This window comes from Carassius auratus, chromosome 30, assembly GCF_003368295.1.
Source record: "Carassius auratus strain Wakin chromosome 30, ASM336829v1, whole genome shotgun sequence".
NCBI classification, from domain to species: domain Eukaryota; kingdom Metazoa; phylum Chordata; class Actinopteri; order Cypriniformes; family Cyprinidae; genus Carassius; species Carassius auratus.
The window spans coordinates 2,244,090-2,256,862 of NC_039272.1; the positions used below are offsets into that span (position 1 = coordinate 2,244,090).

The 12,773-nt window shown below is 36.2% G+C and overlaps 1 protein-coding gene across 2 annotated transcripts in view; it reads right to left on the bottom strand.

Annotated features, from left to right (window-relative positions):
• Positions 1–3,363: 3,363 nt before the first annotated feature.
• Positions 3,364–12,773, bottom strand: part of LOC113048846 (uncharacterized) — a 47,427-nt gene continuing 38,017 nt past the window's right edge. Inside the window, exons 6-16 of one of the 2 annotated variants that reach the window (XM_026210745.1) lie at positions 11,039–11,239; positions 10,723–10,919; positions 10,600–10,636; positions 10,450–10,491; positions 10,387–10,397; positions 10,249–10,294; positions 9,808–10,029; positions 9,498–9,691; positions 9,360–9,396; positions 9,112–9,158; positions 3,364–4,044 (exon numbers count right to left, since the gene is read on the bottom strand). In XM_026210745.1, the coding sequence (XP_026066530.1) occupies positions 4,042–4,044; positions 9,112–9,158; positions 9,360–9,396; positions 9,498–9,691; positions 9,808–10,029; positions 10,249–10,294; positions 10,387–10,397; positions 10,450–10,491; positions 10,600–10,636; positions 10,723–10,919; positions 11,039–11,239 (1,037 nt within the window). In that variant the 3' untranslated portion in view covers positions 3,364–4,041. Of the gene's footprint in view, positions 4,045–9,111; positions 9,159–9,359; positions 9,397–9,497; positions 9,692–9,807; positions 10,030–10,248; positions 10,295–10,386; positions 10,398–10,444; positions 10,492–10,599; positions 10,637–10,722; positions 10,920–11,038; positions 11,240–12,773 lie in introns of both variants that reach the window. The other variant, XM_026210746.1, reaches the window with a different exon arrangement.

A 12,773-nucleotide genomic window follows, 5' to 3' on the forward strand; every position in this document is an offset into this window, starting at 1 on the left:
ACTCAATACGAGCGCTAATTACGTGATTGATGGTTGTTCATGTCTATGCAATTTAACGTATTGTTGTAAACTTGGGATTCCATATTTCCATTCTCTTAAACTCATCTTTCCCTAACTTTCGACCTTCCTGCAACTTGTGTGAATGTGTGTGTGCGTGCGTTTATGTGTTAGATTAGTTTATATGTCTTAGATTTATCTAATAAAGCCTTATTCATATTGAAAAGAGAAGTATCTTGTGTTTTGTGCTTACAAGTTAATGTCTTAAACTGCCGATCTTGTTACTGTGCTAATTGATAGTGTTTTCACTATAGTTTGGATATTAGTATCCAGCGCAGATTTGATGTTAAACGGCTCGTTCACTGAACCGCAGGCGCGTCTCCGTGAACAGCCGTGAAACAGTGATTCTGTTCAAATTCCCTTTAAAATCTTAAATGATTCCCTTTGAGCTAAATTGACCTGTTTCCCTTACACATGTAACTTATTTAGATACAAGAAATAATATTACAACAAAATATAAGATTAATCAAACTTCACAATAACGCTAAAACAATGCAATCGATTTGGTCAGCTGGCTTGAATCACTGCACGTTTATGTCACACGCAACTCTATTAACTCCAAAATCTTTTTATGCACACCACAAGGAAATAATCTCTGACTATTTAAGCAATTTGTTTATTGAACAGTTCTCCACATCCATTACGCAAAAACACACGCACAGTATAAAGCTTTCTGTCTCCATCTCCAACCTTTTTACACAAACCACAAGGAAATAATCTCCGACTATTTAAACGTTATTTAACAGTTCTCCTCAACCATTACGCAAAGAACAAACAAAGAAATAATACTCTCCATCTCTATCCCCACCACCTTACAAAAATACTATAGTGTACTACTTACAATTGCTTGGCTAGTCAAAGCTGATCCCACACTTGTTGCCAAAAAAATAAATGTTACAAGCGCGGCAGCACAATGCTCTTACCTGAGCTACATGCAGGCGGGGTGCCCTGGTTACAGGTGTCCAAATGTCGAGGTGCGCTGTATTAAATAAAGATGAATGTATTCTGCATGGAACGAGCGGTAAACCTCGTTACTCGGCGACCAAACCTGCCTGCCTGACGTCGACAACGTAACTTCCGAACCTGTGTTGATTAGGCCTCAAAATATGAAATTAAAATCCAAAATATACGTAATAGACTGCGTGTGTCAAAATCATTTTCTAAAATATTCATAAGGAATTTATAAATTGTGCAAAATATTTTAATAGGCCTACATTTTGTTTTATCTCCCTCTCGTCACTAGGGGGTGCTGCAGCACCCCCAGCCCCCCACTTCCCGCGGCCATGCGCGAATATATAATGTTATTACTTTAAACAGTTCAGAAACATCTGAATTTAGCTCTTGGTGTGTTCTAACGTGTGGATTGCGTGTAATCGCGTTTTTAAAAGGTCTTAAATAAGAATGAATTCGCTAGTTCTCGGCTCCGTGTAGACAGCCTGGGCTGAGCAGCAGTATTTTTAACCAGTTTAAAAGTGAAACGAAACCCGACTCCGCCCCTAAATGTCATTGCAACTGTAGGGGCGCAATTTTTCTCAGACAATGTAAGTCTATGGGTAATGAATTTTGACATTTAAAAATTAATAAAAAAAAAACTTTAAGTCTGATCAGTCTGAAAAGATATAGCAACCAGCACCGCTCTATCCCGCAGGTTTCTGCCGAGTTTGGGGCTTGTGGCTTTAAAGCCCTAGGAGGAGTAGCGTACAGAATTTCTGTCAGAAAAATAATAATAAGAAAAAAAAGAAGAAGTTTAAATAGCATAACAGTATGTTGGCTTGTTGCCAAGCCAACATAATTAATCAGCAGCCTAAACACGACAGCTACAGAGTGGACGGTTACTTTATGGATAATTTTTATCTTATAAATGATTTCAATTATTATAATTTGCACACCCTATATTAATAATTTTCAAAGAATCTTTCAATAAAAGTGTACAAACAAACAAATGAATTGCATTTGTCTCTGTGAAATACAGAACATGAAGTATTGCTTTGTATCTCCCAGCTTGACTTCACCAGAAAGTCTTTATATTTTATTTAATTCATGAAAGAACAGGAAAAACAAGCCCTTTAGATGGAGAGTGTGAGTTGCACTCCTGTATTTGAAGTTAGTTCTTCCACTTATGACATAAAAGAAAAGTTGAATTGAAGAAACTATTCAAGTGATTTATATGCATTGAATAGCTAATAATCATTTGTTAAACAAATGAATAACATTTTTCTCTGTGTAACACAACATGAAGTACTGCAGCAAGCAATAGCAGACAGACAGACAGGAGTGTATTGACCCTTGTCATCATGGTCTTAACAGTCCCCAAGAATCCAGTTTGAAATACAGTGGAGTATACAGAAATCATAAACAAGCATGCAAATTTTCACATTAAAGCAGATTTTTTTTTTCTTGACAAATGAAATAATATAGACTACATTTAATGACAAAAACCTACAGTGATGTGGAGATATTTTGACACCTCTTTCCCTTTCCTAGAGAATCATCATAACATGAGTACTGTACAATGAGCACATGATGATATGGAGTAAACAGGGATGTTTCCTAAATGATTTTAAAGCCGTTTTCATATTTTGGAGCATCTTGTAAAAAGAAAAAGTTAATAATTTTCTGCGATTTGCCTTGCAGGAACCTGCTGCATATTTTCATCTTCACTTTATTAACAGTAAATAAATCTGTGGCAGAACTAGATCTTTATACATGGGCTGAACAGTTCATGGGTGATATAGTTCAGAGATGCATGCATAGACTACGAAGAAAATCAACGTGTAACCCTATTATTGCATTAAAAAGTCATGAATTAATCATATGAATACTGATAAAGCCGATCAAGGTTTAAGTGATTCAAGCATTAGTTCAGTGTTGCGGTTATGGTCCAGTTTTACTTATTAGTAATGAGTAAAACTAGTTGTAATTTGTGTTTGTTCACATTTTATGACTGACTGTTCTAGTCTATTATAATGTTTGATCTTTATTAGTTAGGCTGTATTTTTTACTGTGGCACAAAGAAGTACTTGAAGTGTTCTTTAATTAAGATGTTTCTGAAGTAAACCCTCAGCTTCAGTGCAGAGCAGTAGACTGCAGCAGGACCTGAACAGTTGTGTTTGTGTAGGGTGCCACACACTGTTGAAGAATTTGAAAGTGTGCCATGTCTGAAAAAGTTTGGAGAATGCTGTTTTAAATTACCCATTCAAAAAGTCATCAGTCATTTGCTTCCTTTTTTTTTTTTTTTTATCAATACTGATCATTAACAAACCTTATTTAATAAAAAATATTTTCCAGTCAAACACACTTTACAGTTTTACACAAAATTTAATATGATTTGTAATTATAAGTATTTTTCTTTTGACAGGATAAGATTTGGAGTAAAAGCACAGTAGCAGACAAAATCTATCAATAAATCATGCAGATGAAATATAGTATGATTCATTTACACCAGCACAGAAACAATACATTGAAAATCTCTTAATTAAATACACAGAAACTTGGTTAATTGATTACGTAGTTATATTGGCCTCTGCATTAATGTTAGGAATTAGACAGAATAACTGAACATTAGTTTATTATCATACATGGGCTTTGTCATGCAGCAATGAGAATTTACTTTGTATACATTGTCAGGTCATTTATTTGCATACATTAGTAGCCAATAGAATTATTCTGTATAATGGTTTGTAAAGCCTGTCAACATGCTAGGCTTCTGTGAATACAATTCAAGCAGATGCCATAGTCAATCAAACAAAGTCCTCTGAGAAAAATTACATATTTTTTAAGTTTACTGTGGCTGGAATAAACTGGATAATAATTAGCTGATTACATTATTGCATTTTTAAAGCACTATCTGAAAATATTTTTATTTGATAGACACAAACTACAGTAGATCTCAACTGTGAAGAGTCGAGGTATGTAGTTGTCACAGGATCTTTCTGAATGGTTGATGAGCGATCCTCAGTGTCATTCTGCTACCCGCCATATAGGTCACTATATACAAAACACAGAATTTATTATTACGGTGATATAATATATATACTGTGTGTGTATATATATGGTGTGCACACACACACACGCACAATTTTCAGATCATATAATAATCCACAAACAATAATCCACTTCATGTGTAGTCATATGTGTTGTGTTTTTCTACTGTCACTTTCATTAAGTTAGTTTTTATTATTTTAGTTAGCATTATTATTTCTGAAGCACTGTCTATCAAAGTCTGTATAACATGTTAGTAGCACCCCAACAAAATAACAGGTTAATTCTGCATTAGCCAGTATTTTTGCACTTCTTCTATGTTAACTTGTAATTATGTATAGAAATATTCCTGGATATACTGAACATTTTATTAGCTTTGTTCAGAAATATTGGACCTGACACCTCTTATGCACTTAAAGGGATAGTTCTCGCAAAAAAGAAAATTCAGTTTTAATTACTCCCCCCATGTTGTTCCAAACCCGTACGACCTTTGTTCATCTTCAGAACACATATTAAGATATTTTTGATATCTTCTCTGACCCTCTCATACAGCAAGGATCCTTGCATGATCAAGGCTCAGAAATGTATAGTATAAGGACATATTAAACTACTACAGTACGTTATTAAACTGTAGGTGACATCAGTGGTTCAACCATAATTTTATGAAGCTACAAGGTGTCACGACTAACTCAGAGCCATAACAAACGATAGGAGATCATGCCACAAACAAACGGTACAAAACATACATTTATTGTGTATCCAACACAATTTAAACAACAAAATCCAAACATGGGGTGCGTGAATGTCAATATCAGTAAGGCAAATGCATGGATGTATGATGTGTGTGAGTTCAAGTGTTGAGTGTAACAAAAGACAAAAACTTAAATAAACTCAAATGTGCATCAGTGAAGAATGCTGGCGTCCCGAGCGAGGCATGGACCTGAATAGGTCAACCGAGCAGCGTTCAAGTTTTGAGCGACCGGAACAGAGCAGGAAGCGAGACCCAAATCCAGCAGTGAATCTATTTAAACACCATTCTCAGGTGACAGCAATCAAGTCTGAAATAGAGGAGGAGCAAGAGAACAAGCAAAAACAGGCCAAGGGCCGTAACGTCCGGGATATGAATCGCCTTTTGTTTGAAGAGCTACTTTTTTGTAGTGTCTTTTGTTACTTAATGCTTTTGTGTGGACTGCTATAGTTTTGTAGAATGCTTTGTGATATTTATATTTATGCAATGCTACTTTTGCGTTTTGTAGTTTGCTTTAAGAGATTGAGGCAATTCTACTTGTGTCGTGTAGCTTGCTTTGTAAGTTGATGCATTGCTACTTTTGCTTGTTTGTAGCATTTGTGTATTGCATTTCTACTTTCGTTTTAGTACTGTTGCATGCTTTTGTATTTGATGCATGGCTACAGTACTTTGGGCATGTCCTTTGGTTGCATTTAGTAGTTTGAAAGGTGGGTTTTGACCAATTTTAGCCGTTCTTTTTGTGGAAACTACTTTTGAGTGGCCATGGGTTGTAGGTGTTTCATGGGGTACAGTTCTTGTATTTGCTTATCTGTATTTTACAGTAGGTTCTTTACTACATTTTGTAGTGACAAGTTTTATGATGGAGGATTTTAATTTGGAGAAGGTTTTTTTGCAGTGTCCTTCAATAGTACAGTAATAGACGTTGGAAAGCAGAACTTAAGCAAATTGATGATTCTGATAAAACCGTATTCGTGGTAGTTAAGGCTACCATAAGACAAAGTTGATCTATATTGGATCAAAAAGAATCTTCAGGTGATGCTGCTTCAAAAATGTTTTGCAGACTAGTCAGTTTGATTTGCATAAAGACTCCTTTGTTGAAGTCTCAACGTGAAGGAACTTTAACTCAAAGAACTGCAGGTTAAAGGAAAAACAAATTGCAATTGACCGAGCTGAGAAGGTTAGAACTTGAGTCAGGAAAATTGGAGCGGGAGAGAGGGAGAACTCCTGCCTTTGAAAAATTACAACTTTGAGCAGTAATACAGTCAAACCAATTGTAACAATTGAGCTAGTGAGGACTTCGGTGTCTGTAAACATTTGTTTGGTCCTTCCCTTCATAGAAGGATATTAGAAAAACTATACTCATTTTGAACATGTAGTTGTAACTTTGTTGGGCTAAGTGTGTATGGACCTTACTGCTTCAATGCATTTTAACCGGTGGCTCAAGTTTTTCTTTCCTTTCTGACCAGATTTTAGATTGAGGCTGTTAAAACTGCAATTCTAAGGCCTGGTTCACACGGGACGATTTTAAAATTGTCGGCAGATTTTCCAAACCTGAGAGACCCCACACACGGCGATAAAAAATCACGGGTCTAACAGTTTTGGTCGCTCCGTGTGTGGTGTGCAGCCACACGGCAATATCAACACATCACACACGAACCGATTTGACTCCCGAGCATTCCCAGGTCAGACGGGAAATCTCGCAAAATCCCTCGAGATCAAACGTGACTTTAGAGTAAACAATCATGGCGGACAAAGAGGATGCAGTGGCCATTGTTTGTGCTTTGTTTTTAACGGGGAAAAAAACATAAGAAAAATAAGAAAAGGCGATGGTCAAAGAGGTGGAGACGACGCGAGCATGGACTATACTTGCTATATCATGATATGGAGATAAGTTGTTGTTTTATCTCATAGAAATGTTGTTACGTACTACACAGATTAATAACCGTTGAAATAAACGTTCATATATTAGTTTCCATGTACTCTGGTGGACTGCAGTTGTGGATGTAGTTATGCCCATCGACTTTATTTGTATTTGTTATATTATATACGCCGGCTGTTTTGATTTTGTTTCCCGGTACTATCACTGCCTCGTCACCTCGCTTTCTGATTGGCTACACGCCACAGTCCACAGGCTGTGTGATTGTTTGTCCTCGGGGGACACCACACACGAGAAGAAATCGGGCAAAATAAATCCAACATGTTGGATATCCCCGATTTGAGATCGGAGCGGTCCCGACATTCTTCCGAGCAGAGGAGATTAGTCTTAACACACCACACACGGCAGGAATATTTGATCAGATTATTTTACGATAATCGGAGCATCCTAAGATTGTCGGAAGGGCTGAATCGGGGCTAAAATCGGCCCAATTATCCTGCCGTGTGAACCAGCCTTAAGATACCATGAAATCCTACAGATCTTGCTCATCCTGGAGAGAAGGTAATTCTTGAGGAATTTAAGAATTGCTTTCCTGAGACTATGGCAATGTTCTTGAGTGAAAAGCAGGTTTAGGAAGCAACACATTCTAAACCTTAGTTCTAGTGTGTAGCTTCTTACCTAGACCTCCATCTTTTTGAGTTTGAAAGTAAAAAGGGCTCTGACACTCAAAGTCCTTGTTAAGATTTTATGAGATTAAGTCCTTTTTGGTGTCTGGAGTTGCTGGGTCAGGCCTGAACAACTTGTTGAGAGCGTGTCTTATTTTTAGCGGGAGGTAAGGTTCTGGTTAACCCCGAGGCTTTATATACTCCCTTGTCTGCTAAGAGTACTGATGAGATGTCTATGAACTGTCCAGACACATTTCCTGCCTGAACCATTATTTGAGCTGTCCAAGCAACTGCCAAGTGAGTATGACTTCGAAGATTTTAATGAAGTTGAGTTGACAAACATTTTTTTAAAGTTAAGTTGTGTATTGGGACATTTGGTCTATGTTGGAGTTTTCCATTATAGTTGGAGTATTCAATTCAATAAAAATAATTTGTTTAAATTATATTTAATGTTTTAAGGGTGGGGGTGTTACGAGCCCCTGCTATTTTTCTCTTTCCTTTCCTGAGTCCAGCTGCTAATTGGATGTGGGCAGAGGCCTCTACCTATTTAAGAGCGGCTGGCACTTCAATGGAGACTTGCCCTGGGAACTCTGTTTTGTGTTTAGTCTTGTTTTGCGTTCTTTTTTTGTTTAAGGATGGTGAGAGACTGACTGTTTAGTTACCACAGAGTACATAGAAAGCATGGGTAAGTGAGCTGACCCGGAAGACTTTTGCTTTTTGATTTATTCCTCGGGAGATAGGAAGTTTCCATGACTCCTGAGTTAGTGGTAGTTTAAATTAGTTAGCTCACCAGTCCTTATTTAGGATTCGTTTGTTATACACTTTTGCTGTTTTCCTATTTTTATTATTAATTTTACCTGCAATAAAACTTAAACTTTTGCCCTGGCCACTGTGGTGTTTGTTGCCTTTAGAATGGCTTTCTTATGTTGGTCCCTAAACAGGGTCGTAATATAAATTAGGTCAACCGAGCAGCGTTCAAGTTTTGAGCGACCGGAACAGAGCAGGAAGCGAGACCCAAATCCAGCAGTGAATCTATTTAAACACCATTCTCAGGTGACAGCAATCAAGTCTGAAATAGAGGAGGAGCAAGAGAACAAGCAAAAACAGGCCAAGGGCCGTAACACAAGGATACTTTTTGTGCACAAAGAAAACAAAAATAAAGACTTAATCCAACATCTTGTCTCCTATAGTACTACTTTGGAGAGAATCACATACGAAAACAACATATGTAGGTAGATACATTGTTTATACTTTCATCTGATTGTAAACAACGTATCCACATACAGCATACATTGTTTACATATGTGATACTCTCCAAAATGGAGCCAGGGTGACGTGGAGATGACAAATTGTTGGATAAAATATTCTTTTTTTTGCGTTTTTTTTTTTTTTTCTATGGAAAGGTTAGAGAGCTCTCTGAATTCATCAGAAATATCTTAATTGGTGCTCCGAAGTCAAACGAAGGTCTTTGGAATGACATGAAGGTGAGTAATTAATGACAGAACTAAATTTTTTTTTTGTGCACTATCCCTTTAAGTACTACTTAATGATAATGCTGTTCAGAGAAACATGTTTTACTCTACAGTTAAATAATGTTTGAAAGTTGTAGAAAACAATTAGGTTGAATAAAAGTGTATTTTATAAAAACTTCAAAAAATGTCTTCAACAGAGTTCTTTATGCCAAACTAGGACATGAGAAAGCTGGTGTATGTTTGGAAATATTTGTTCTGTTGCATTGTAGTGTTTTTACAGAGAGTCAGTTTCAGAAAAGTATTTCTTCTTACCTTTCTCCAAGATGAAAATGTAAAGCTTGGAAAGCTAAATGAATGGCCTGTTTGAAATAAAGGACAGTTTCAAAAAATAAAGTGTGTTACTGATCATTAAAACATGCAAATGAAAACGAAAACATAAATAAGCATCCTATTTTTGCTTGAAGTAAAAAAGAAAAAAGAAGCTTGATTTTCTTAGAATTAAGTAGGCTTTATTTATTAATTATCTATTGTTAATTAAAAAGACTAATTTAGTGACTTGCGCTGATATGGTGATATTCTGAAGCCTATTTCTGCCCCCTGCAGAAAAAACAAGCAATATGATCTTAATTAGTAATATGTAATGTGTTCAATACATTTTAGAGCAGTGTTCATATTTTATGGAGTATCTTGTTACATACCTGCTGTATTAACCAGTTCACAGTTTTGTCATATGCATCTGAATTCTTCTGACACTCCAGTAATCCTGTATCCTCATAGAACAGACAGTCCACTGTGAGTATGTCTGTCCTGTTGACATATCTGCTGCTGTCTGGGACCCTTTTCTCTGGGTCAAACGTGTGATGAAGCACCACTAGAACAGTCAGCTTAGAACCTGTTTAAGGACATAGACAAATTTTAAATAGTTTCATTTGAAATGCTTATACACACATCACATTGAGGCAGAATATTCTGTGAAATAAAATCTTTGTTTAATAATAATAAAACAACCTGTAGTGTAAGTTAAATTGTTCAGTGCTGCATCAATATCAGCTCCAGCATGATAAACAATAGGACAGAAAACTAGAACAACATCACTCTCGTCCACTGTATGAGCTTCCTCCAGATTCTCAGTTCGGTTTCTCAGAATGTCAAAAAATTCCTTCTGACAGCTTTTTTTATTTCCAGCCAAAATGGAGAACACTTTGACCTTTCCTGGGAAACTAATTGGGACTGAATAAGAAAAACAGAGCAACATACAAATATGATCAGACCAAAATGAATGGAAATATAATAATATATATTTTTAAATGATTATACTTTTCTAGGATGGTGTCCAGGAAGATGAGCTATTCTGTTCTATAATAACACTTGACAAAAGTAAAAAAAAATTAAAATGTGGGACTAAACAAGCAGTAATTGTGTGAGATCCCTCATAAGATGCAGACTTACCTGTACTAGGTTTGTTGTTTCCTAGCAATGTCAGTGATGAACCTTTCTACAGACACAATTTACAGTGAAATTCAGTCACAGTATCTGGACAAACACCGGCATTTTAAACAGCAACTTAAGCACAAACACAACATTTACCTTATTTAATTATTTTTCAAATTATAAATTATTGAATTTAATTTAATTTTTTATTTACCTTATTGCATCTTTCATGTTGTGCATCTTGGGTATGTCCTGGGTTAACTTTTGTTATAAAACAATGAGCAGCGTATAATTATGTTACATATAATGTTACTTAAATTGTATATTTACTGAGGTTATATTTAATGACAAAAAGTGATTATAACCTACTTTCTCGAGGATGTTTTTTGACACCTCTTTGCCTCCCCTGTAGAGAATGATTAAAACATAAGCGTATGAATAAACAGTTAAATGTTTTTCAAATGAAATATTTTAGAGCATCTTGTTAAATACCTGCTGTATTAACCAGGTCTCAACTTTGTCATATGAATCTAAATTCTTCTGACAATTCTTCAGTAATCCTGTATCCTCATTGAACAGACAGTCCACTGTGAGTATATCTGTCCTGTTGACATATCTGCTGGTGTCTGGGATCGTTTTCTCTGGGTCAAACGTGTGATGAAGCACCACTAGAACTCCCAACTTAGTATCTGTTCAGGAAATTTTGACAAAACAAATCTGTCTAATGTCCTCACCAAATATTAGGTACTCCTCAGTATTCTGAATAATAAAAATATGTATTACTTAAGTGACAGTAAACTCATACAACCTGCATAGTGATTGAATCTTTCAAGTCCATTGTCAATGTCAGTTCCAGCTCGGGAAACAATAGGACAGAAAACCAGAATAATATTACTCTCGTCCACTGATCCAACTTCTGTCACATTCTCAATTCTGCTTTGTAGCATGTCAGTAAAATCCTTCTCACAGCCATTTGTTTTTCCAGTCCGAAAGATGCACACTTTAACATCTACAAAATTCAACAGCATGGTAAAATTAAAAGAATTAGAGAAATCTTTCGTTGTGGATATGCTCATAATCATATCCATTTTGATAAGTCTCTGTTCCTTCTGTTTCACATGAAAATTACATTATTTATAATAATATATTTTAGCTATGAATTTGTTTCTATCATTCTATCATTTACTCAAAAGTAATCACAGATGAATTTCTGTCATTCTATTTGTTCTGCGGTCACTGAGGCTGATGATACACAGGCAGGCACGTGCACACATAGACATCAAAGGGGGCTTGAGCACCTGCCCTTTTTATTCCTGGAGAGAAAGTGCCCTTTTTTCTGGAGTGCTTTTTTTTTTTTTTTTGAAAAATTAATATATATTCCTGTTTGCGCACAGCTTCCCTGTCAAACAAATATATTTATTTAAGAATAGTATATCTAAATATCAGGTCAGGAGTTCTGAAGCGCTCATTGACCCCGAAAACCCTCCCCCTCTTCCCCCCTTGCGCGCAGCGGCACACATCAGATACACAGACACACACCTGCAGGCAGCAGCAGCCCTTCCCAGCAGTGTTTTTCTTGGCTTGTGCTGAGGTGAGTGGAGCTGGTGATGAACAAAAGATTAAAATACCAGTGCCTCGAATAATGCTCGAATTTACGAGAAGGGTATTCCTGCACAACCGGAGGCTACAGTTACAGGACCGCAATTCTGTGACCGCAGCTTTAGGACCCTAGTATTTTTGTGACAGCGCCACCTACTGTACTGAATCAACACTAATTAAAGATGGACGACGTGGACAGCAACCAGACGGTGAGTATCGATATTTAATTAAGCTTTATTTTATAAAGTTTAAACGGTGCAAAGTTTACATAGTGAGAACTGCTACCTATGAATTAATAATTAATTCCCACCAAATTAAGAATTTGTGAGCTAGTTTTATTAATTACTACGACGTTAATTCGTGGCTATGATTTCATAAATCCTAATTGTGTTTAATGACGAAGTATTATAAGTGAATCTAGCCTGCACATTAATTAAACTTATCAGATGACAAGAGCATGGATGATGTAAGGTTTGTAAGATTTACCTGCAGCTTAATGTATTAGTGTGAATACTGGCTTAATAGTCGTTGTTTTACCATATTTAGGTATAAAATATATTTCATAATTAAACTGCACTGACTGCCTAGTTGCAGTATGTGTTAGCCTGTTGTTTTGGCATTGTTTTGCAATGATAAATTAGGCATTTGGCAATTTTAATAGTTTGTTACAATTTGGCCTAATCTGCAGGTCTATTCCACAAACAGTTATACATTGCTATCATGTGTTAGTTTCTGTCATGTTTTGCATGACCAATATGAAGTGATTTTATGGATTCGATTAGGCTCATTGTAGGACAGATGATTAAAAAAGGCACTAGGGATATTTTCATGATCTCAAAATATTCTAACAAGTACAGTCTCACTTTTCCAAGATACATATAACAATCCAAAAGGGAAATCCCTGCCCGAATTGAAGAGATGCACCACATGCTGCAAGGACTTTC